Source organism: Athene noctua, chromosome 3 (assembly GCF_965140245.1).
Source record: "Athene noctua chromosome 3, bAthNoc1.hap1.1, whole genome shotgun sequence".
Classification (NCBI taxonomy): domain Eukaryota; kingdom Metazoa; phylum Chordata; class Aves; order Strigiformes; family Strigidae; genus Athene; species Athene noctua.
The window spans coordinates 70,639,371-70,666,973 of NC_134039.1; the positions used below are offsets into that span (position 1 = coordinate 70,639,371).

Genomic DNA, 27,603 nt, shown 5'->3' on the forward strand with positions numbered 1-27,603 from the left:
ACTACTTTGAATAACATGGTGGTGGTAGCAAAATTTGCTGTCTCATTTACTCCCATATCAATTTTTCAATCATTTCAGCAGAAACAGCTAAAGCCTTATCACAAATTGTAAAAGAATTACATGTAATTCCCTTTAATTTTGAAACCTGATGGCTTATTCCTACCATCTGTTTTCTATCTTTCAGACAGTTATTATCCTTACAAGGACATTTCCTTTAATTCAACAGCCATGCTTTTTCTTTAATAACATTTAGTGAAGAACCTTCTTCACTGTTTTCAGCAATCTCAGTAAGCTACACTGTGGTGGTTTGACCTTGGCTAAATGCCAGGTACCCACCAAGTCACTCTATCACTTCCCCCCTTTCCCCTTGTTTTCTCAACAGGGCAAAGAGGGGAAAGAAAATAAGATAGAACAACCCTTGTGGGTAAAACAAAAGCAGTTTTAATATAAGCAAAGTGAAGCAAAGGTCTGCACATGGAAACAAAAAAAAGCCAACAGATTTATTCTCTACTTTTCATGAAGAGCAATGTTGGGCCTTCTCAGGAGCAGGGCTCCCATACCCATAGTGGTTGCCTCGTAAGACCCCTCTGGTCAGGTCGGGTCAGCTGTCCTGGCTGTGTCCCCTCCCAAGATCTTGCCCACCCTGACCCACTGGAGGGAAAAATGTCAGAAAGAGCCTTGGTGCTGTGTAAGCACTGCTCAGCAGCAGCCACAGCACCAGGGTGCCATCAACCCCCTGCCAGCTCCCAGCATGAACCACAGCACCGTGAGGGCTGATATAGGGGAAAACCAATTCCAGCTCAGCCAGACTCAGTACATACACCAACTTGGTGCATTATGTTCACTGGCTCTTAAAGCTTTGGAAGGTGTGGTTTCTCACTACGAAAATCATGATTTTTTTTTTTAAATGTCGTATTTACTCATGGTGAAAGAATATTATGATTAAGTTTAGAGAACTCTGTATTGAAGTAGCCTAAATCTTGTCATTCTAAAAGATACTGGAATACTTCAAGGATTTCAACTATTTTCATTCTACACAGCAGCCTACCAGCTCATGTAGGATCATAACTTTCTTCTGCCTTTCAGTTTTACAAACAGTTATATAACGAAATTTTGACTATTCTGTGGTGCTAAAACTGTAAACTTTAGTCATGATACACGTTAAAAAGTATTGTAGAGTTATACCTAAAAATACCTATTAAAAAACATTTATTTTTGTTGAGTTAGCACATTTTGGATTGTCTTCTGTCACTGTTTTTATTTTATCATGACCATTTCCAAGGGGATGATCCTAAAAGCAGTAAGTGACCAGCAGCACTTGCCTAAGCTGAATCTAATCTGACAATAAAACACAGTAAAAAAGATGGACCACTTATGCTTTAAAAAAAAAAAACAAAACCAAAAAGCAATCTTACTTACAGGTAAGGCCTATAAGTAGCTGTTTCTAATGCAAACATCCATCGATTAATATAAAAATTTATGGGTTGGTTTGATTAAAGACAAATCTGATCCAAACACATTTCATAGCACTTTAAAATTTGTAATGGAAACTAAGTTTCAAGTCACAGCAGCAAGTTAGAAGTATCTGGCACAGCCAAAACACCATGTAAAAATTATTATCTCAACACTTAGTGCTCACTGCAAATCCATTATAGAAGAGCTATTTTTTTAAAAAATCTTTACAAGAACTGTGTTCACATTTCCTATTTCTGCCAGAAATGTTAAAGAAAAATATTTATCTTACAACGTTCTGTTAGATTTGGAGCACTTATGCTGAAAACTATGTGAAGATCAGTTTTCATAACAATTCAGGAGTTGGCCTCTCTGATCTAGTCAACAACAACTTGGCAACAGTTCCAAAAAGATGACTTGCAATATAAACCTCCACTGTGAAATCCCAGACAGAAGAAACAGAGACCATTGCTAGAATTTTTTTTGACCAATGTGTTGCCCTGTTAAAATGATCCATATGGCCTGCAAAACTTAGTGTGAGACTATTAATCAATATCAAATATAAATGGATGCTATTGATAATTACTATTCACTTGATTTATCCAGTCTCTCATTAATCAGTCCTAAGAAGCATCTTTCATATGACTTTGCACATTAGCTTGGATTTTGAGAACAGAGTTTAAATTATTGTCCTCTTCACTTGCTAATATGTTCAATTCAAACAGAATAAAAATTAACTAACTTCCAGTGTGTATTTGACTTTTTTGTCCTACCTTCTCCAGAATAAACTGGTGAAAAAAATTCAATGTTTCTCATTTGGTTCAATTAAAGAATTCATCATGAAGTTTATAAAGAGTTCATCATGACTAGGATGTCAAGCGAATTCTCACTCTATGAGATACCTTCACATCCAATACTGAAATGTGTTTTTCTTTTAGTTATTTTTCTCCTCATGGAGGTGGTTTATTAACTTCACATACAGGACTCTTGCTAGATCTTAGCAAAGTACTGCAGTTTCTTATGCAACTCCAGTATAGTCCTTTCTTACTCAAATGAGTACTTACCGAAGAAAGTGAAGTAAGGCAGTTATTGGGAGAATGCCTTTGATAGAAATGCAAGCTGACACTGAACTCTACACAGGGAAAACAATTAATTTTGCAACACTTACTTCCAAAACTACTTTCAAAATAACCTAGATATACACAGAAGAAATATGCATAGTCAAAATATCAGAAAGTTTATTGATTTCCTTTCTGTAATTTCCCATGTTGATAAGCCTCTTATCTGCAGGGAAGAGTGACCATTGTTTGTTCTTTGTACTTACTGGAGAAAAGATTACTTAATCTGCTGCTTTGAATTTCTACAAAGCAGAAGGGAAACACCTTCCATTTTACCTACTAGTTATGGCTAGGCAGAACATGGCAAGAACAGGGACGTGACAATGTCAGCATGAATTCTACCAGTGATAATCAATCACTGCAGCTTTAGCTAACAACAAACAACATAATGGTGAAGGATGAGATATAAAACCACAATCTAATATACATATTAATGGCTCCTCTAGTAGAAAAAGAAAATACTTTTTGCAAGTCTTTCTTCCATGTAACTTGTTTGGAGATAAGAACAGCAAAAACAGGAGCAAGAGTAATGGAACTATTCCAGGGCTGGTTTCAGTACACTAACAAAAACCAGCCACATGAAGTTATAAGTCCTCATCAATAATAGTGGATAATTTACACTGTTCAGGTTTTAGAAAGTCGTTGATTACTTACAGCTATACTTTCTTTTGTTCACCATAGTTAATGTATTAAAGAACAAAGTATTTTGGTTAGAGGCATTCATATGGTTCCTAATTATCTTACCAAGCCACGGCACAGTGTTGTTCAAGAATCTCTATGTAATTAACATTGAACATCACTATGTCCTTTACTTCCCCTAACAGCACGAAATACAAGCATACAATGTATTTTGCTTCTTGCATGAGTATAAAGCTGAAGCATACGCTTCCTTACACCCCTCAGTCCTAACTTTTTTCCTCAAGAAAAGGCTTAGGCAGTGAGATCACACAAGCTGTAAGAGGCTGAGAGAAGATGACAATACCAACAGTCTTTTCAAAAATGTACACACACTTGAGAAGTCTAACCCTCTAGCTATTTCCCAGAAAAATCATTTTGCCTCTTTAATTTACTCAGATGTCCCCCACCATAACTTAAAAATTCCTCTTGCATGAGAGAAGTTACGAAAGTACTGACTGGGTTGTTATGGAAAGGCTGAGGAGCAGGAAGATGAGGATAAAACCAAAAGTGACAGATTAGTTGCCCCCCGCCCCCAGTACAGGGAAGTTTTAAAAAACAACTTTCTAAAAGCTGCAGACTACTTTTTTTAACAGGTTACATAGCAGATTTGAGTGAAAACTTACAAACAAAATTTAAATCTCATCTTTGCTTCATCTATACTTAATGATAGAAAGAACATTTATTACAAAGACTTCTCTTAAGTTAGGCTTGAAGCTGAGCTTCAATTATTCAGACATGATTGTCCAGCTGAAAATAAATTTGTTTTGAAGTTTCCTTCTAATTAAGACACCATTCATTCTATCTGAAATCACTAATTTAATTTGAAACATTTAAATTACTTCTCAAGTAGTGACTTGATACCAATTAGTTGGTCAAAAATGTGGTGGAAAAAAGCAAGGCTGTGGCACACCAAAACCAAAACTGGTTTTTGTGACAGAATTCTACTTAAAGATATGATTTACCTTACAAAGCACAAACTAAATCCAGATCATTAGTAAAAATATGCTGCAACTGATTTAGTTCTAAAGAACTTTGATGTAAGGCAGAATATGTTTACATACATGTGAACCTGCTTTAAGCAAACTACTGATTTGAAACAAGGACAGGCACCACTGATTAAAAAAGAATATGGCAACTTTTCCACCTGTGAGCAGAACTTCAGCAGATCATGTGAATCAAAACAGAATCAGACTTCCTGAATAACCCTCTTTTAGAAGGCAAATGAGTGCAAATAAGAAGTATGACTAATATTTACTAAACTAATTCCCTATTTCACCTTTCAAATTTCTAAACTATTTACCTCATGTACCCTTTCAATTATTTTTGCAGTTCATTCCCAGAGAACCTTGATGCTGGGAAATTAATTAATAGACACAATAGAGAAACTGTCAGCATTGTTTAAATACAATTTCAGCACTGGCCTCATTTACATCTACCCCTTTATTCTAAACAATGGGATTGCTGAATTTTTTGTATGAAACTGTTTATTCATTAGAAAGAGCACAGTGATATCCTTTTCTGTGGATATTCATCGGTTATCACATTTTGCTGAAATACATAATCCATGCTCAAGACAACCACTAGAGCTTTTAGCCCCTGGATTTCAAAGATAATGAAATAGTCGTATAATTGTTTGATTAATTTGCTTTACCTTTATCATATTATTGGCTTTAATAAAAGTTATAATTATTCAAAGCAGACCTATAAAAAAGTGTTAATTTAACACTTCACAACTGAAAAAAAAGTTGAATAACAGTACAAATACATATCACATATTTATACTGTAAGACAAAAGCATCCAAATAACAACATTAAAAAATGATAGTTGCTTATTACAAATTCTCAGCAAATAACAAGAAAATGCTTACTGACACAATGCCAACATGTAATTCAAAGACATCTTCTCACTGAGTATGCTTTAGGTCACATATATCACTTCCAGATATGGAGGCTTACATGTGTGCCTTTTTGGACAAAAGTTGGTATTTTGACAGCAATGAATGCTTAAATGAAATATTACTGGTCATTTGAGTAAAGCATATGTCATGGTTTGAACTCGGCCAGCAACCAAACACCACGCAGCTGGCCTGGGGAAATGCGTGGGAGAGCTGGAGGGACGAAAGGAGACTCTTGTAGGATGAGATAAAAAAACAGTTTAGTGACTGTAATAAAACAAAACAAAACGGTAACAGTAATAGGCAGTACAAACAGCTAATGCCCAATGTGATTGCTCATCACCTGCCGACTGATACCCAGCCCACTCCTGGCCAGCGATCCCAACAGATCCAAGGTCCCACTTTTGCCAGAGAGAACCCACCTCCTTTATATCCTGAGCATGACATCACATGATATGGAATATTCCAATGACCAATCCAGGCCCAGCACTCTGGCTGTGCCCTCTCCTAGCTCAAGAAAATTAACTCTATCCCAGCCAAAACCAGGGCAGTGTATTAAGTAATCCAATGAAGATATTACTCAATTCTTGTCCAGTGAACAGAATCTCTACAATCCTGAAATTCCCACGTCTAAATTGAAGGGATGATTACAACAATGTAATACGTAACTGTTTTGTGAAGATTTCTTATTAGATTCTGAACATAAAATGATATTTGTATCAAAACTTTGTGTGGTCTAAGAAAGAGATATTTTCTTCTTAATTATAACAACAACTAAATTTTCAAGCAAAGTATGCCAATGTTTTTTTCTTCCTTTCAAGGAACACACTGTAACAACTAAGACTCAACAAATATGTTTATCACATTCAGTCGCATGTTTTCTAATAGGTGGTCTTGTTGACTAAGAAGATAAGTGAATAGCATAGTGGAAACAGAAATACCAAAAAGGTATTTAGTAACAAGCATGAGCTATTGCCTTCCTTTCCGTTTTCCAAGCTAATCTTTCCAAGCTTCGTCACAACAGAACCAAGTCATGACACAGAGTCAAGAACAGCCCCCCAGTTTCTAGCAGAACCATTATAAAGATACTCAAGATACACCACTGGCGTTTTTCACCTCCTTCTGTCATTCTACAATCATTCTACAAATTAACAACAAAATCCTTAATTTCTGATCACCAGTATTCCTCTAGAGACTAGGAAATAGTTGGAACTGGTATTTTCCTCCTCTGGCTGGCCTGCAAAAATCTCAACCCTTATTATTCATGAAAATACTGCTTCCTCACAGAGCAACACTATCTGAAACAGTCTCTACCTAGGGATGGCAATTCGGCTGAGCGTTCAGTCTCGTCTTGTGATGATGATCTAATTGCACCAAGCTTTTTGTGATGATATTACTGCTTAACAACATTACTTGGCCTGCATACTTTACATTTCATCCAGCTTCTATTAAAACTAACATACTAATAATGCCACAGAAAGTAGGCAGCTGCTGAATGTAGCAGCATCTTCACTGATTAAAGAGAAGAAAAAGCAAAACATCCAAAACCATTATTCAGCTACTCTTCAGCTACGTCCAGCACACAGGCTCTATAGTCATGCTTCTGCAAAACTGCAGGTTTATAAAAGGACTGATGTCAAAAGCAACTGAAAAGCCGACACCATTACTCATTCCAAGTATCTGAAAATTGCTAGTCACTCAATATCACAGCTGGAAATGTTAATAATGTATGTATTTTAATTAAATTCATTAGACACTTGATAGCTATTGCCAGAAGCTTGATCTTGTCTGGATGAATAAGGTAAGTTGTTTCTTACATAAACAGTTAATACAAAAGATACACTAGGCTATTCCAAAAAATACTCTTCAGACCACTTCTATTCCCATCCACCAACTGGTTAGCACAGACACAGAACAATAGTGATGACTGGATGCAGCTTTGCTGAACTCAGATCAGAATGAAAAACTACATACACCAAATATAATTGACTTTATTAGCTTTAGTGAAAATATTTCCTGTGAATAACACTATTTTTATGAAGATGCTAATGTCTCAGTAGATGCCACAGCCTGTACAGTACTTAAAATATCTCTTAGGACATTGAATTAAGGTTAAGTTCTTTGATTTGAATCTTCTCAAAATGCTGAAAGTCAAAACCTAGTGGACAACAGAACAATCAAGTCAAAGTCTGTGCTAACAATCAGTCTTCACACTGGATCACTGATTGAAGACAGCAGCATGAAACAAAAGACATATGTGGGAATGGCAACACCTGCAGAGATGTCACAATCTCCTTTATCAAAGTTCTCTGGAAGCTAACTCTGATGTTGCTACTCTCATCTCTGAGAACTGAAAGATCTGTCTTGACCCTGAAGAGCCCTGAGCAATCACAAGACAGTAATACTCTCATACTTTTCTCCAGCTTAGGTGTATCTTACACTGAGTGCTTTCCTAAGTAAATAGATTGCAACCACTTTGTTGAGAAAAGCTTCCACAAGAATATCCTGTAGTAGTGTAAATGAAGAAAAAAGTCACAGAAAGTGAGGCAAATTTTAAGATATTACCACCTGCATACAACTTTATTAATTCTAACATTACGAATAACATGGTTTTTTTTCTGGACAACCTTACTCCATCATAGACACAGCACAGTTGAGTATCTTGAAAAGCCCTTGCTCTACAACAGCTTCTTCTGTACTGACAGCCTGAGGCGACCATTCATGTTTTTCCCATCTGACATGGTATCACCAGAGTGTGAAGCATAAGTTATTCAAATCTCTAACTGCTGTCAATAAACATAGCTTGCTTTTATCTTTTCACCAGCTTTTATGAGCATCTTTCCACTAATCCATGCTGACATTTAAAGGGTTGAAACTTCAGTACCAGTATCTTGAGACAGATGACTAAGTGAGCAAGAGTGCTCTAATTGCTACCTCCACAGCCTTAAGCAGCTCAAAATGGGAGGACAGCACTGATATAAGCAAAAGCTTTCTGGCTGAATTTTTTAGCTGAACACAGAATCTTCAACTGAAATTCACAGTTAACATTTTATATAGTAGTCCTGCAAGTTCCTTAATCAAGAACTATAAACCAAATAATTTAAAAGCACAATAATAGTCCTACTGAAACAACCTGGGCACTGCATACTGCATTAGATTCCTAAACATCACTCCAAATTTTCAGAAGCATTTTACAATTTATTTCATTCAAGCCTTTAAAAGTGTGCCTACTGAGGTTATTAACTGGATTCTTTACTATTCTAAAAAAAAAAAAAACAAAAAACAAAAAACCCCACTGTATAACTTTCTTCAAATCTCCTTTATTAGGTTCCAACAAGTAACAAACAACAAAACAATCCAAAAAAGTCATGCTGTCAGGCTTCGGGATTAATTTTATCAACAAGTGATTGTGAAAGGAACAAATATTTAGCAAATATTTAGCTAGTATGGAGCTACGTTTTGGATTTCTGCTGGAAAAGTGTTGATAACACAGGGATGTTTTAGTTATTGCTGAGCAGTGCTTACACAGAGTCAAGGCCTTTTCTGCTACTCACATCACCCCACCTAGTAAGGAGGCTGGCGGTGCACAATAAGTTGGGTGGGGACAGAGCTGAGACAGCTGACCCCAACTGACCAAAGGAATATTCCACACTATATGATGTCATGCTCAGCATATAAAGCTGGCAGAAGAAGGAAGGGGAGGGACATTCTGAGTTTTGTGCTTGTATTCCCAAGCATGCTGGAGCCCTGCTTTCATGGAGATGGCTGAACACCTGCCTGCCAATGGAAAGTAGTGAATTAATTCCTTATTTTGCTTTGCTTGCATGTGTGGCTTTTGCTTTACCTATTAAACTGTCTTTATCTCAACCCATAAGTTTTCTCACTTTTACCCTTGATTATCTCCCCCATCCCGCCGGAGGGGAGTGAAAGAGAGTCTGTGTGGGCCTTAGTTGTCAGCTGGGGTTAAACCATGACAACAATGAGGACTGAAGATGCTGAACTTTAAGGCTTTAAACTCTGACTAGAATATACCCTGAAATGTTGGAAAGAAGGATATCAAGCTGTGTGTTCAAACATGAATTTAAGTTAATGCCAATGTTTTAATATCTCAGATATTATTTAAACTGGAAATGTAGCTTCGTTTGGTATATAGCTACAAGATTTTTGACACAGCATACTCATACCCAGTTACTTTATGTATACTGGTATTCCTTGAATCCCAACACCCCAAATTAATATCAAAATGGTAAAGTATATAGAAAAAGATAGTAAAAAATAAATCAGATTTACTGCAATTACCTTTTCTATACCTTAAAAAAATGCATGCTGAGGTTTTATGATGGCCAATACAGATCATCTAATACCATTTTAGAATACTGTTTTCTGTACATGTTATTTTTCAGTTAAAAACTTATCAGTATAAAATATCTGCTATTACAGAATGGCTCTGTGGAAAGATGAAGCTTACCATATACTGACAATGTCTGTAGCTCATTCCAATCAAAATGATGGCAGTACAGTGCTTTTACTTGGAAGAAACATGCTCTAACCAACCAATGTGCATTGCAAAATGACCTACTGCCTTTGTTTAAGCCCAGAGGGCAACTGAGCACCAAGCAGCCATTCACTCACCCCTTCCCCCCAGCGCTGGGAAGGAGAAAATGAAGCAAAAGTCTCAGGAAAAGAGATAAGGACAGGGAGGGATGGCTCCTCATTATGGGCATGGGTGAAAGACAAACTCGTTAGGGGAAGAAAAAAAAAAAAGAGATCACTTTAATTCAAAACATTAACACTACCACTACTTAAAAGATAGAATAGGACAGTGAGAAACATTACCACATCTTAAAAACACCTTCCCCCACCTCTCCCTTCTTCCCAGGTTCAGTTTTGCTCCCAATATCTCCACCTCCTCCTCCCAGCAACACAGGGGCAGGGGGTGGGAGTGCAGTCAGTTCACAGCTTCTTCCTCCAAGGCAGGAGAAGCTCTCCTCTGCATTCCTCCCCCTGACCCACATAGAATCCCTCTCATGGGAGACAGTCCTCCATGAACTTTCTCTGTTGTGAGTCCTTCCCATGGGATGCATTATTCTCAAGATGCTCCAGCATGGGTCATCCCCGCATGCTGCAGTCCTCCCAGTGCTGAACTACAACAGTAGGGGCTTCTTCTTCCCATAGAGTCCCAGCCTTCTTCAGGCACAGTCCCTGTTCAGTGTGGGGTCCTCCAGAGGCTGCAGTCAAATCCACCAGTGACCTCCATGGTGGGAGGGGGGGTGGCTGGGGACCACCATTGTAGCCCCCTCCCCCTGCTACACAAACCCAGCACAGCTCCAAAACAAAGGAATCAGCTCATGTGAAGTTCTACTGAAGATCTACACACTGCAAAGACTTCCAAAGCCATGCAGAAACTGATTGTCCAGGCATGGGGGTAGAAATAGTGGTGTCAAACCATTAATTGATTCCAGAAGTTTTATAATTTTCAAGACTAGCAATGAGCTATTGAAGATGGATCATGGACACCTTTCAAGAATCTGGATTTGCCACATAACTTTCAGAAAACAAGGTCTCTGTCATGAACATTTCTAGGACTGTTTATCTTTCATATTACCTCAGTAAAGCATGGCTAGTCTCAGAAGCCTGTGAAAAGCCTCTGCATCCTTGGGGTCTTAAACTATAAACCAAATTAATACTCATTTCTGAAAAACGACAAGATGATGCTGCTATGGAAACAGGCAGGAAGCAAAGGTTGTCACACACTGCTCACTGAGAACCTACAGGGATCCAAACTGCAGAGTTCTGCTTCCGGACCAGAGAAAATTTTAAAGAAAAAAACCCCAAAACCAACATAGTCATAGCCCAGTTAGAATAAAAGAAACAAAGAATCCATATGTAATGAAAAAGGACTCAGTACTACAGGAGAACAGAATCTACAAGTCTGAAAAATGAAAACCTCTTTACCACATCCCTAATTTACACAGCAGGTATTCAGAAATGATATTCATAATCATACTTAAAACCTTAAAAAGTAAAAATATACTACAATCATCCAAACATTTAGTCTCCACTAAAATATTTTAATTTTAAAGTGATATGGTATCATGCAACAAAATATATTTCAAATTGCATCTTATGGAAATCTCAATAAAATCAAAGTTTTAACTTATGAAAATATTATATTAAAAAGGTGTTGGATTATTTCAAAATTAAACAACAGCACATCATTCCCATAAAAGCAATATTTTCCTGAAATATTCAAATGAAGTTAAAACATACCTAAAAGACAACTTTCCTCTATCTGCAATCTAAGCTGTAAAAACAGTATCATTAATGAAAGTTGTTTATACCTTTCAGAAAGGACAGATTGATTTGTTTTCCTACTAACACACTGCTTTTCTGCTGGTTTGATAAATTACTACAAAGAAAGAAAGAATCTAGTTAGAAAGAAGAAAAACTTGTTTATTAACAAACAGGAAGACTGTTAGAACTTAAAGCCTCAATCATGAAAATGCTACTTTTAATTTTGTGAAGATGTATTTGAGCATAATGTTTAAGAATTTTTTTCAGCTACCTGAGAATTTATTAAAGGATAATCAGAAGATACAGTGTTTGTTGAGCTGATTTTATTTAATAATTTATACAAAACTTTCAAAAAAACTGTTTTTCATTTATGGAAAGAAAACAGTAGACTGTTGACATTATCTGGAAATTTTCATTCATAACCTTTTTGCAAAAGCGAAAAAAAAGAATTGTCATTATTTAAAGGAAAAAGCAAGAAAGCATGGCATTTCAACTGTTATCATTATTGCCCTATCTATTAAACCATATTTCCCCTCCAAAATAAACTATTTATACCTGCCTAGAATGCAAAAAATCTGCTGTATAGTTTTTGATATCTATTTAGATTATTCAAGGTCTTATTACTATTTCCTAAGTCACTACATAAAACTTGCATTTTCAATACTATTTATTGTGTTTCATAAAATTTCCATTAGAAACAAATTCAAAGCAAATATAAGTTGGAGGCATAATTTCCATTTATTACTTTTAATAATACCTTTTTCATTCAGAGGTATCAACACAATATACAGCTTTATTGCCATTGTTCTCAAAGACATATAAAGGACAACAAAATCATAGCATAGTGTCTAACTATCGTCATCTATCCAAAACAATGGAATAATCATCAAAAGTTATACAATACAGTGTATACTAATCATATGGATATTGATGATGATTCAATTTAAAACAATTGTGAAAGACTGCCAGTTTGATATATGTTTTCAGTTTGTGTGTGTTATATTCCTTTTCAAAAACAGACACCAGGAGGTCAGGTTGATGCCTCTGGGGGAGAAGTGAGATTCCTCAAGAGCTTCCCTTCAGAGCAACTGATGACACCTAAGAAGGAAAGTTCCAGTGACCATAGTGAAGACTAGAAGAAAAATTACAGCAAAGAACTGGGGGCCTGCACCAACCAGAGCCAGAAAGACTGGTGAGAGATTCAGGAAGCAAAGAGAATTTGATGAAAGAAATCTTGTAGAGGCCAGAGTGGACTCAAAAGAGCTTGCTAGGATTCAGAAAGTCATTAAGGGCACAGCTACTGCAGTGTTTCGTTTTGGATTGCAAGTACTCTTTGAAATACATTCTCAAGTACATTCATTACTGAATCATGGCTTGCGTCGTAGAGTTTCTCTCCACAGCTGCACTCCTATTGCACTGCACTATTTGCCAATGCAGATACTCAAAGTTAGAAATCAACCTGGAAGCAAACATGCCCAACAAGGATGCACTGAACAGATGTAGAGTTGTCTACAAACTCCTTTTACTTCTGCTTTCGCATAAATAGAAAGAATTTTGTGACTAGTAAAGAAACTAATTATTCTAACTTCTAATTAACAAAAACCAGCCTTTAAACAATTCAAAAAGCATTTTTGGAATGCTATCAAGTGAAAGAGGAAGAGCTGTGTTAACCCACCTCCAAGGTCAGGCCAACCTGAGGTTTTACTGAGTATCCAGGCTTCTGTCAGAGGTAGTACAGGTAGGTAAGAATTCCACATGAAAGAATTCTTGCAAAGTTTTTGTATCTTCTATTTCCATCATCACTTACAAGCACAACAAAAAAAAAAATCAGACTGGGAATTTGATGTAATGTTTTCCCATATAATCCCTCTCTGCAGGAAAAGACAACCAGACACAAAGTATTTTAGTTTCAAAAACATTCAGCCAAACTAAACTACAGAAGAGTCTGCTATTTTACCTCAGCCATCTGCTTTGTTTATAAGCAAAGAATGTTCAATATACTGCAAAAAATTCACAGAATCAACTAGGTTGGAAAGGAGCTTGGAGATCATCTGGTCCAACCGTTAACCTAGCACTTACATTTCCCAACTACACCATATCCCTCAGCATTATGGGGACTCTACCACCACCCTGGGCAGCCCATTCCAGTTCAAAGCCTTCTATCTGTCTCCTGTCACAAGAAAACAAAATGTTGCAGTCTGAAATATGGGAAAAACTGAATTTCTATTAATTCCTGAAGTGGCCAAACACCTTTTGACTCTGGACTAAAACAGAGTATCATGCCCAATTTTCTTTATGCTGATATTCAGAACTAGAGAAATAATACAGCCACAACCCCAATTACCACTTAAAAATTAAGATTTCTCAGAACTTGGTAAACATTTATCACATAATTCTTAGCACTCTGAAGTCAAATGAACATCACCATCTTCTCTCTAGAAGACGAAAGCAGAGCTAATTCATAATTATTAACACACGCTCTCTTTCATTATTCACTCTATGAGAAAGCATGGACGTGCACAATTGCTAGTCCAACCTCCAGCAGTAATGGTATTCATCAGTAATCTTCTTGTGAGCCTTTACAATGGCCCTACTACTTGACTTCAATCAACTGTAAAGCTCCCTTATTCTGTTATCACATCAGTGTGAGGGAATGAATGCCAAGGATTGAATGCCCTCCTAAAGGAGCACAGTCATGCTGTTAGAATAGCAATGAGCTTCATCTGACACTGCTCAACACATTCTTTCACACTCCCTCACTCTTGCAGAGGGATGCACGCACGACATAAATAAATATCTGTTGAGTGCAAAAGCTAAGAAACATATCTACAGAATAATATACTAAATAGAGCATATCACAGTTTAATAGAAAGACTTGGAAGTTGATATAAAAGATGCTATTAATAGACTTAACTGGCAGCAGTTGTGTTCCGTTTGTCAGAAGAAAGGGATGGGCGGAATAATTATTCTACAATTCTACTGAGAAAGATATCCAGAATTTCAATACAGAATGTCTCATCTATTAATACTCAATTCTCCTTAAACTCTTTTTACTTTTACTGATACAAGGACCTAAGCATAGACTTATTTTTGCTCATTTTAATAAAGGGAAGAAAACAAGAGATCCAGATCAAAAAATGGAATCTTTTGGTAGCTCAGCCTGTCTCCTCCCTGTACTGTTTACTGTTGTGCACATTACTTCATCGAAAACAAGGGGTTTAGCCTGATCCGGTATCTCTACTAGTATGCCTACAGAATCTAGACTACAAAGTTATCAGACAGCTCAGGCAGGAAACTGAATTGTCATCCATAATTTAATATTGCTTTTAGGACTGATTCAGAGTTTTTTTGCTTTTATTTTTGTAATTTCAAACACATCATCAGCACTCCACCATAAAAGTAAACTACGCTTTCTCAGGAAGAACAAACAAGGTTGCATCTTTCTAGCTCGAGTATATTGGTGGATTTTCAGTAATAAATATATTATAAAATGCTTTACAAAAGTTTCTATTTTAACAGTTAGTTAGAATAAACGCCACATTCTGACCAGCTATAAACCAGTGGTTTTCCTCTAGAAAGGTTATTTCTACTAAGGATTTTAAAGATATTTCAATCAAAACTTACTTTCATAGAGATACTGAAAAATGTACAGAATCTTGTAAATATAAGATAGAGTGGCTGAAAGGAGGAAAGACATCAGAAAGCTTGGCAAACAAAATGCAGCAACTATCCTAAGAAACCTCATTCTTTTTTAGGACATTCTCTTTTACACCAACACTAGGCTGCAAGTCCATTAATTCTGTAAATCTTACACTATGCTTCTATTTCCTGACATTCATTAAGTTTTCCCGCTCAGTTAAAATTTTTATATTAAAAAAAATAATCTTCCTGGCATGTGAGCTTATTTAAATTCCTGTTCTGTTCTGTTAAGGATGAAGAGAAAGTATAGTGCTGTAGACTGTGAAATGCCTTTGTGTTATTTGACCAGAAGCAGATTATTTCAATAGTGCACTATGCTCTACAGTCCATTTTAGAGCAAACAAGAATACAGTGAAATCTTTCTGCGGTAAAGTATCTGTCAGCATCAACTCCTGCTTGGAGAAGCAGAGAACAACCTTTGTGTCCCTTCTCAGGAATAAGGCATTGATGTGGCAAGTGAATGGGGCTTCTGAACATGGTTTTGGGAACATGAACTGACACCTCTGCATACTGGAGATATATTAAAACTAATGAGTGACTCAACTGCTGATGTTTTCTTGAGGAGCTACAAATGAACCAGTGATATAAACAATAACTTTTCCAGTAGGAATGTTTTAAATATTGTCTCCTGCACCTCTCTATCATGCTTGTAAAAAGATCAAAACTCACAGAATGGAGGTCTACAAAACAACTTCCCCAGTAAAATAAATAGCTGAAACTGCATCTGCAGTAGTACTAGACTTTAGTATACAGTATTTGGTGAGACCCTTTCCTGGTAATGTAAAGGAAGACACCAACAGAAATCAGTAAACAGGCTTTTCATTTTAGTATAGGTGAGCAACAAAAACTTGTAACTTAGTCTGCTCTAACTGGTCGGGCAGTTGGACTAGATGTTCATTGTAGACCACTTCCAACTGAAATATTCTCTATTCTATTATACTAATTATATCCTAACAAATAGTTATTAGCACATGCAGGTAGTGAAACTGAATCACATCACACGTACAAAGTGGTCAGAAATGATTGCTTCTAAGGAGGCCAGACAGCCATCCCCTGCCTCCTCTCACAACACTGCGATATGGAACTGCCCAGCTCTCCATGCCTTGCTCAAGCTTAATTATGTCTAATAAACCATGAAGCTAAATTAGAACAGGATCCTAATCACAGCCATGGGCAGAAGGAAGGAAAGGAATGGCAGCTGAGATACCACAAGTCCAAAACCCCCACTAACTGAAGAACAAGAAAGTACTCATAGCTCACACTTGGTTTCAGTAAATAACATTATTTAAAAGAACTAAGCTGTGCCAAAAGTAGATTGCAAGACACATGCTTGATGAGCTAAAGGCCTCTAAAGATTGTTTACACACTGTTTAAACACAACATTGATGAACTCCTGGACATCAGTTTCAGGATTAAACATGAGATTAAGTTTGTAGTAAACAACATGTGCTTTAGTACAGGTATGCATACTTCCACACATGCTTATCTTCATACTTCCAAGAACTCTTTCTAAATATGAAGAGTTTTCTGAATCAGGATTTATTCGTATTCCTGAAACCAACGAAGCAGAATAAGAGAAAACAAACAAACAAACAAACCAGAAACCTGCATTGGTGAGTGTAACATTTAATGAAGTTTTAACTTAACAACATCTACTTCTCTACTGATGCTATCAGAATTTTTGGTAATGACACTAGGAAAAAACATTTAAAGCAAAAATTGATTAATCTGAAAAAAGCTAAGGTGATAAAATACATAGAGTAGCTTAAATCATACAAATATAAACTCAAATACACCTAAAAGAAAACATACACCCATTACATTTTAATACCAAAATGAGTAACTGTTAAATTCGTCATTAAAAAGTCCTTTACAGAGACTAAAATTTGCTACAATGAAAGCACCTGCAACATTACTCTGATTTTGCATAATTTTCTGTTAATGACCTAGACTTAGCAATATGATCAAAAACCTAATAACGCAGTATTTAGTTCTTACATAAATGAAAAAAATGGAAGAAACACAAAATTGTAATGGTTTTAAATGACTCAAAAAGATAAAAGAACTTCCTTAGTTCCCCTTGATTTTACAATCAGTCCTTTAAGGGATCAAAGCACTTTAGCACAACTGTTTTATTTAGAAATATTAAATACAAGAGAACTCATTTCTCCTACACTTTGTTCTCCCCACTCCCTACCTGCTCCCCTGCTGAAGGAATAACATTAGTTTTTGCTAATGCTGTTAAACTATATAAATGTATTGTCCATACTTGAAAGCTATCATGTTTAAAATTAAAGAAATACTTATTTCCAAACATATGTGCTCCTGGCATGTAAACCCATATAGGACTGACGTTAATTTTGGTGAAGAATAAAATGCTTCTGATACCTATCTTGTAAGAATGTGGAACTAAATAAAATACAAAATAATGAAAAACTGGCTTACTGGAAACACTGAAGGTCAAACCTGATGCTTGCCCGAGACCAGGAAAAGGAAGCAGTGAAGATGTAGCAGATGAACAAAAAGTAGGCCTTGTCTCAGTGAGCAATGCCAACACCTGAAGGAAACCACCTTGTACTTTGAGTAAGAGTTTATTCACACAAAAAAGGCTGCCTATCATGATCCTATTAAAAAATACAGTTACGATGAATAATTGTTTATCTAATTAAAGGCTTTCTTGGCTTAACTGGAAAACAAAGACATCATTTGCCTTTAACACAAATCAGATTTTTTGTAAAATATTTGTATTTTCTTCTTGACACTTCACTTTGCACATTTATTTGTCAGCAAATCAGGCAACTTGCTGAACCAGACAGAACAAAGAAGTCAGATCTCCTTATCTCCTCTCCAAATGGAGACCAGAGGAGGAAGTTAACTTTCCCTACCGGGTTATAGTGCAAAGTGTTGGAATAAAATGTATGTGGAAGGAAGAGCTGAAAAAAAATATATTTGAAAAACAAAGGATGGCACATTTTAGAGTACTGTTTTTAAAGCAAAACAAGATTTATGTGGAAAATGCAAATATTGATATCTTAGCAAATAAAAATTTTACATTTTTCTATTTAAATATGTAAATTAGCATAAAGCCTTCATTATCAATACTGTAAATTAATAAATACTGCGAAGGAAAAAGTGCTGCCTAATTTTGCAAGTCCACTTTGTATTTCTTGGTATAATTTTAGAGTCTAAAAGTAACATGAAGCATTCCAACTCTGATGTGGGTATGAAAAAAATACAGTGCCTTGCAGAAGAAAGACATCCTTCTATCACATGTAGTTTGTAAAAAATTGTTAAAAATAATACCTTTTACCACCTTTCTAACCTGTTTAGAGTTATTCTTGTACTCTACAGGACACCCTATGGAACTCCTATATGATGCATCTGAAAAACTTTATGTGTCCAGTTAGTTTGGGAAAATTTATCTAACCATCTTTGATTATGTGGAGAGTATCCAAATGTTATCAACATATCTTCAGTGTCCCAGTATGGCTACTCTAAAAGTATCTCTAGGTTGTATACCTTGTCTTTGACAGTCATCAGCAGTAAGGGAAAACTCAAGAAAGTGTAAGCTTTAGGTAACTTCCTCCTATACTCCAGCATCTTGTCACAGAGATTTCTTGAGCCAGATGTTGGAATCTGTTTCAATACCTAATGATGGATTTTTCTCTCACAAATTTGCTCAGTCACTTTTTGAATCCCTATAAAATTCAGAACCCACAGAGTCTTGTGGTAAAGTGTTCCAAAACTAAACTGTCTGCTGTGTAGAGGAGTATCTTCTTAGGCTTGAACCTGACACCTCTTTTCCAATGTGACGCATATTTTGCACACCTGTAATATAGTCCCTACTCAAGCTTTTTTCTCCCAGGCTAAGGAGCCTTCAGAAGAAGCAATTTTTCATTCTTACTCATTCTTGACTTCTTCCAAGGTACCTCATTCGACAGGAATACCATGGATTTCTACAATAGCAAAATTAGGCCCTCTTTTATTTGCCATTCTAAAATTTTCACAGAAGTGTTATGACCTCAAGTTCTTGTTCCTAAGTGGCAACACATAATCGTTAATGATTGTGTACAAAAGTATAATTTCATTTTTCTCTTCAAATCTTTCCATGTCACTTTACACTTACATGAATGGGAATTTCAAGTGCTGTTTTATCACTGCCATTGTGTCTCAGAAGGTCCTTCTGCTTTTCTTGGTTCATAAATTCATTTCTATGCTCATTCTGAATAAGATGTTATCAGTTGCAGACTTTCTCATCTCTTCACCTTTTTTTCCCCGATCACTTGTGAAGAGACTAAATAATGACATGTTCAGAACTAAATAAGTAACCTTTATGTAATGTAAATATAGATAGCATTTGTAGGAAAAATACACAGATGTCTGCAGTGCTTTCTGTTCATCAACTTAATTTTATTTTAATCTGAAAACTTTCTATTTCTAATGTGGAGTTTGTATGAATCACTGTTAATTACCTATCCTCAAAAAGAAAAGTACCTTTGATTGAAATAGTATATTAAAAAGTGCAGAAAAAAGCTACCTTAGTTATTTTTAAAGTATCAGCTGTAAGTTTATGAACTATATTTTAACTATTATGGATGAGCAACCAGCATCATATGGGTTTTCCTGTATATTTCTCACAGTTACATATCAACTTGACAGTTGAATCTTTCTGAATATTCTCATTTCTAACTCCTTCTCCCTTTGTGATCCATACTTACTTTTTGCTGAGGAAAAGGCACAAAAGGCTGACAAGTTCAAATGTTTAATGGTTTTATAAAGAAGAATGTTGTAAGAAGGATTGCTTTGACAGCTTGATTAGATTAACATAATCAATCAGTTTCAAGAACATATGCCACCCTTAAAAATACAGGTACTGCAACTTCCTTAGTGGATGCTACTGCATTTAAATTGAAAAGCACAAATATCACATCTTTCCAAAGCAAATTTCCATGGAAAATGAACTGAAACACACTGAATAAGGATGATGGCATTTATAAACACACTCCTCTCACCAAAAGAATAAATTAGCCAAAATGAAACATAGCTACATGTATACGTGTTTGTGAAGACGCATTTATATTTAAAAAAAATATCCATGGAACTTGTAACTAGTTTGCATGTATCAAAAATAACTTGACAATTACTGGAAAAAATTACTTGAATCACAAATTAAAATATTTACAACATAGTCAGCATGGATTTATGAAAGGCAAAACCTGATCTCCTTCTATGACAAGGTGATCTCCTTAGTGAGGGAAAGGCTGTGGATGTTGTTTACCTAGACTTTAGTAAAGTCTTTGACACCATTTCCCACAGCATTCTCCTGGCGAAACTGCCTGCTCGTGGCTTGGACGAGCATACCCTCTGCTGGGTAAAAAACCTGGCTGGATGGCCGGGACCAAAGAGTGGTGGTGAATGGACTTAAATGCAGCTGACAGCCGGTCACCAGTGGTGTCCCTCAGGGCTCAGTACTGGGTCCAGTTCTGTTTAATATCTTTATCAACAATCTGGATGAAGGGATCGAGTGCACCCTCAGTAAATTTGTAGATGACACCAAATTGGGTGGGAGTGTTGACCTGCTCGAGGGCAGGGAGGCTCTGCAGAGAGACCTGGACAGGCTGGAGCCATGGGCTGAGGCCAACTGGGGGAGTTTCCATAAGGCCAAATGCCGGGGGCTGCCCTTGGGCCACAACAACCCCCAGCAGCGCTACAGGCCTGGGGAGGAGTGGCTGGAAAACTGCCTGGTGGAAAAGGACCTGGGGGTGTTGGTTGATAGCCAGCTGGATATGAGGCAGCAGTGTGCCCAGGTGGCCAAGAAGGCCAATGGCATCCTGGCTTGTGTCAGCAATAGTGTGGCCAGCAGGACTAGGGAAGTGATTGCCCCTGTACTCGGCACTGGTGAGGCCACACCTTGAATACTGTGTTCAGTTTTGGGCCCTTCACTACAAAAAGGACATTGAATGACTCGAGCATGTCCAAATAAGAGCAGTGAAGCTGGTGAAGGGTCTAGAGCACAAGTCTTATGAGGAGCAGCTGAGGGAACCGGGGTTGTTTAGCTGGAGAAAGGAGGTTAAGGAGAGACCTTATGGTTCTCTACAGCTGCCTGAAAGGAGGTTGTAGCGAGCTGGGTGTTGGTCTTTTTTCCCAAGTAACAAGCAATAGGACAAGAGGAAATGGCCTGAAGTTGCGCCAGGGGAGGTTTAGATTGGATATGAGGAAAAATTTCTCACCGAAAGGGTTATCAAGCCTTGGAACAGGTTGTCCTGGGAAGTGGTTGAGTCGCCATCCCTGCAGGTTTTTGAAATCTGTGTAGGCACGGTGCTTAGGGACATGGTTTAGTGGTGGACTTGGCAGTGTTAGGTTTAAAGTCAGACTCAATGTAAAGGTCTTTTCCAACCTAAATGATTCTATGATTCTGTAAATAAAGTATATTCTATATTTTATAGCTATATATTATGCTGTAAATAGGAATATATAATTGTCATTCTGTCTTCTGTTAGAATTATCCAGAAAGTTCAAAAGATGAAACAACTGACCAAGCATATCTGGAAATTTTTAACAGATGTGATTCAAAAGGCTAAAGAAAAGGAAATTGTCTATTATAATTTTGCCTTCTGCAATTTTTTGTTCTGGTAGTTATAACATTATCTAGACATTGCCTTATTCCTCTCCCCCACCCCCGAATTTTACTAAATTTTATATTTCAAAAGATGATTCATAATCCATTCATGAATAAAATGAATGCGCAAACTGGCACAGCTATAGCACAAACCTTGCGGATTTATAACCATCCTGCCCTTACCAATCTCACCTTGCTATAAGGAAGATCAGAATACGAGGTTAGTAGCAGGATAGACATCTCCTATGGTGTTTAAGCAGGAATAAGGATAGGTCCTTATTTTTCAACTCTGGAGCTTGTGAAGGACAGATCCTTCTTGTTTTCAATTTTACTAATCAACACAACACAATACTCTATATCGTGATCAAACTCGTAAATTTTTTGTACAAACACTACTTTCTGTAGTAACGATAATAATGGACTAGGTTCTGATTTATGGTTGAAAAAATACATGATTAGTTTTATATTGTATAATGATACAATTATCTTGTAAAACGATACGATTCTATCATGATACAACGACAGCAAAACTAGACATATTTGAACTTTTGTTAACCAAGCACAAATAGTCTGAAATTACTACAGATAAAATGTTCACAACTTTTAAATCTTTTCAACACATGTTGAAGATGCACTGAGTAACATTAGATACAGACTAAGTGCATCTGATAGACTGTAGTGATCTCCATATAATAAAAAAGTGTATTATTGGCCTTGAGATAGTGCCTAGTTAATCCAGGACTGTGCGAGATGGACCAAGTAAGGTTATCTGAAAGCTCATATCTGAATTTACATTAGCAAGTAACTCAAGCCGATAGGAGATGATGAGATTAGAGCCGTTTGGGCTGACGCTTCTACAGCTACCATAAATGCAGTTTGGATTTGCGTCTTCACACTCAGTTTAGTCTTGGATTTTACTTCAGACTAGATTTAGCCTTGAGCCCTCAAATACAATGTTACCACCATTCACAGGGTTCAAAGCTAAATCACTGCCTTGAGACATGTATGTCCCCATGAGGGGACATTATGTATTGGAGCCTTTTTGTTGTGTAGTTGAAAAAGATGTTACTGTTAAATTTCCTCAGAAAGGGAATAACAACAGAAATTTTCTGTGATTGAAACCAATAGAAGGCAAGAGAGAACAAAAGGGGAATTTGCTTCAGAACTGCACTACTGTTCCAAAACAAAATGCAGACATGCATTTGCTCTGTGTATATGCAGACTTGAATCTAAATCTTGCTTCTCAGAAGAACTTGGAAAAAAGTGCCTAATATGCACAGAATGCAAACAATCTAGTAGGTGCTATCAAAATGGTAATTGAAGAATATATGAGCTGCACATGCTAATTTATATAATCAAGGTCACCTCACATGACTGCAGGGATACTACTGCCTATAAGCACCTACAAGTACAAATCTGCAAAACTAGCAGCATGCCTATTAACACAAGATTGTTCAAAAAAGCTGGAAGTTCTTATTTCCATGTCTGTGAAAAATATGTCTTTTAAACAACAGCTTAATAGTTCTAGAAAGAGAAAACATCTTTAATTTCAAGGGGAAGGAAAGAAAAAAAGAAAACTATGAAGGTTGAGATTAGAGGACTGGGAAACAAAGATAGAAAGGTTGGTGAATTGTCAATGCTGATTAAGACAGTGGAGAAATAAAAGCTAGGTAGGGTGAAATTAAAGCATTGTGAACCCCTACAATTTGAATGAAAAGAAATCTCAGTAATCAACTAAATACAAGTGTACTTTACTACTCTGCTAAAGTGGGCTGAAGTATATCATTAGTGTAATATTCAACCATTCAAAAGAACAGTAACTAAATTCAGCATATAGCACACTGTAAGCATTAGAGAAAAGGGTATTGTTCAACTTCACAAATTACCAGTTTTGGAGTGTTCAACCAGGGGCACTTTAAAAAAAAACAAACACAAAAACAAAAAACAAAATGAAACAACAAAAAAAACCACAAGACAAAACAAAAAAAAACCACACAAAACAAAACAAGTATGATTTTCTTAACTCATTTCATAAGCTACCTTCAAATGAAGTTCCCAAAGGCATTTTGGCAACCTTTGTCAGCATAAATGAAAGACAAACTTTTACCACTCGCTACACACAATTCAACTTCTATCTGATTTCATGAACTTCAGCATTTCTCAAACATCACAATTAATATTAACTGAGAAAGCTATATAAAGAACCCTATTTTTTCTTTCAATACTTTTTAAATAAATAAAAATAAAGTCCTATTTTTCCCTCTCTACTGTGGAAAAATACAGTTTCAGCATTTAACCCAAGTACCTCCAGCTTGAACTGAAATTTATCTTACTTCAACTACCACCACAGTCATGGCTTTCAAAAACTGCAACAGATGCAGAGTCACCTTCTCTGAAAGATGTGTTTCCCACAACAGCTATTTTCATTTTATTTGTAAACTCTTTCATTGTTTTCAAAGTAATGACAGTACTGCAGCACAGTTATGAAGCTCAAGTTGTGATTCAGACATTATACTTAGTCTTGAGTGAGTGCTTTAGAGAGATTTATTTTGATTTTTAGCTTCAATGAAAGATATTATTACCCTATGGAACGTTGTTGAAGACAAGTGAGTTACCTGAAATGAATCCTACCCACTGCCTCCCATGCACAAATTTGTTAACTGCTTTATTAAACACACAGTGAAAATGGATTAGAGTGTAGCCAAAAATGTTGAATATAGAAAGTAATGTTCTTCCACAGACATATCTTTTCAAATAGGTGAATAGACTAGGTAATATTTAAAAAAATAATAATAATTTAAGAGATAGTGGTATCAAATTAATAATTAATTTAAAACATGCAGCCATTTTTAGTTATAACTGATTTGTATACTTAATCAGAATAATCACTACAACAACCTAATATTTCACAAACTGTACTTTCTCTTGTATGTTCTATACTCTGTTCAGAGATGTGCATAATCAGAAGGACAACTTACTTTCTGAACCAGTGCCAAACTGAAGATTCCTGAACTGAAATTTTCTCTTGTTTTGAAATTAATCTTAACAGCTAAAGGCAGCAAAGATTTAGTGGAATAATGCTTACTAATGACAGTCCAGAGGACAGCTAAAATCCGATTTAATTTGAAAATCACTGTCCATAACTGATGCCACATTAGGCAAAACTTTAGAACCTCTTCATATTTACCTACATACTGCATCACATGTAGCATTATTTCAGTTTCACACAACAAAAATATTAATTCAAATTAAGCACAGAACAGACAAAATATAGCACAGATTTATATACACTTTGAAAATGTTGGCCTTTTGATCAGTAATTCCTGAACTACTGTTGGAAAAAAAAAAAAAAAAAAAGATAACCACAAGAATACGTACAGAGAAAAATGGAAAAGAAATGAAGGAACTGAATGATGGAAAATCTGGGTAATGACAAAATCAGCAAATGACATATTCTATCTGTTTTAAAGAGATTAATGTTATTCATATCAGACAAGAATTTCAAAACAAGAATAAGAATTGGGCTTTTTGAAATTCTGTGAGGAGAAAGTAGAGTACAGATAGTCTGAAAAATGTAAGAGAAAAACATGTTGCACAAAAAAGTCCTATGCAGGATTTACTGCAAAAAGTTACAAAATAAGAGAATCAAGAGCTTTCAGGAGAAAAAAGAAGAATTCTTGGTATCAGTAATTGTCATCAGCTATCTTGGGAGAACTGTCATATAGATGCTCTGAAATGCACATCTTAACTAAGGGAGTCAGGTCAGAAAAAAAAAGTAGATATGCAAATCATCAGCATAATCTGACAGTGAAGTTGTAGGAAAGCCTCAGATCACGCACGAATAGGATGGAGAAGGAAAAGTAAAACAGGACCAAGAACCCCTGTGAGAATGGAAGAGCACAACAGCTCTCAAAACAGACAGTCAAGGGTAATGCAAGTTGCAGAGCAAAGCACAAGACTGTCATGTTATCAGGAAAACAAGAAAGGCCAGAATATTAAAAAAGAAGTGATCATTACTAGGAGCTAAAGCACTGGAGAGACAAAAGAAGATAAAGTTCTTAATATTTCATCTAGTTCAAATGATGCGCATTGCAGAAACAAACAATAATTATACTGATTTCATAAACCCCCTACAAGTATCTATGCTACTATAAAGAAGATATTTTTACTGGATTTGCTGAATACTAGTTTGTCCTTTCTTTCCTCCCTCAAGGTTGTGTTTGAATTTAGGTACCATGTCTTACACAGTGGAAGAGAGTAAAAAATTATTTTCAAAGCTTAATAGATTTTCTGTGCAGGCTGCTTAAAAGCTTTGTCACTAAAATAGTCTGCTTCAAAGCCAATCAGGTTAATCTGTGCACCTCAACATACTAATCTTCAATATAATAGAATGTTCTGCAGTACAGAGATGAATTTTGTCATGAATATGTACTAATTTTTTTATACATATGGTAGTGATGCTGCCTTGTTTTCTAAAGTGGTATCAACTGTAAATTTCTGAATTTCAAGTCTATTTTATAGTAATTTATTTTGTTTCTTACCTGGAGTTCTGCTATTCAGAAATTTATTATGCAAAATAATATAAACCATATATACAGTATTATTTCCAATTTTGTTCTTGATTTACAGAAGTAACAAAATGTTTGTATTTTTATTCAATTGTTCATCTTGCACCTATTATAAACACTTCTGATTCTATTTTAAATTTTTACTGTTCAAAGCTGGAAACATCATACATACTCACATTAAGGTAATCTATATCAACTATGTGTAAGCTATGAATGTTTTAATAAATTTGAAACAAGGAACCAGAGAACTGTACAGCACAGTAGGATATTTCACATTTGTTCAGGTTTTAACAACAATAAGGTTATCAGAAAGAAAAGGAAAAGAATCAAATGGTGGTCATGGTTTAGTCGTTAGTGTTCACTTCTATGAACACCAATAATCAACATAACAAGAGCTTGTGTAGAGAACCAAGTAGATTCCAGCTTTAAGATACTAAACTAAACAACTCGAACTTGTAGCGTAGTCTCTTAAGACATGTAAGTGAAACTCATTGAGGAAGGTCTCTGTGGGAAGAAGGAGCAGCTCTATCCTGCATTGCAGGTATGTCCTGCAAAGCTCCTGTTGTGCTCTGGCTCCTTCCCCTGTGAATTGTGAATTACCCACTGACTCCACATCTCTGCTCACAACCTGCACAGAAGAGTCCCTGCATCCATGACACAAACACAAGCACAAACAGAATGCAACAGCATTGTGTCCAATAACTCTCATGTTTAAAGAACATTAGGGGCATGAGAAAACCCTGAATCAGTAAGCTCAAAGTTCAGATAAGAATACTTGTAATGGAGTGTTTCCCCTGTTTCTATTTTTTTTCTCTCTCTTTTTTTTTTTTATAGTATCTAAAGGCAGAAAAGATGAAACATGCATGCATAACATACACTGAATCAATTTTGACTGAACACTCTTGCAAAGACAGCACCAATTATTTTGCTATATTGCATAAAACAGTGCTTACAATGGGTTTGAAATCTTTTTCAAAAGTGTTTAAGATCTGATAATAAAGATCTATTTATAAAGTAAAGATGGAAGCTTACTCTCCTTACTCTAAGTAAAAATCCATGTGGTTGTGGAAAAACCATGCAGTTGACAGCACTCAATAGCTTGGATCTATGCTACTTCATGCATCATCAAAGGCACTTCTTATCAACAGTGAACCAGTTGTCATAAAAAAATGCCCTGAAAGCAAGCTTATGGCTATCTATTACTACAGCCGTCCTTTGGCTTACAGAATTTTCATTGTCTATAGCTAAAATTAAGAAGTTTCATTTTCACATACTAGTTT

The 27,603-nt window shown here is 36.1% G+C and overlaps 1 protein-coding gene across 5 annotated transcripts in view; it reads right to left on the reverse strand.

Moving 5' to 3' along the window:
• Positions 1–27,603, reverse strand: part of TBC1D22A (TBC1 domain family member 22A) — a 212,827-nt gene that overhangs the window by 45,247 nt on the left and 139,977 nt on the right. Inside the window, exon 12 of one of the 5 annotated variants that reach the window (XM_074903256.1) lies at positions 12,406–12,535. The exons of the other annotated variants lie outside the window; for them this stretch is intronic. Within the exon in view, the coding sequence (XP_074759357.1) occupies positions 12,503–12,535 (33 nt within the window). The 3' untranslated portion in view covers positions 12,406–12,502. Of the gene's footprint in view, positions 1–12,405; positions 12,536–27,603 lie in introns of those variants that run through there. 5 annotated transcript variants of the gene reach the window in all.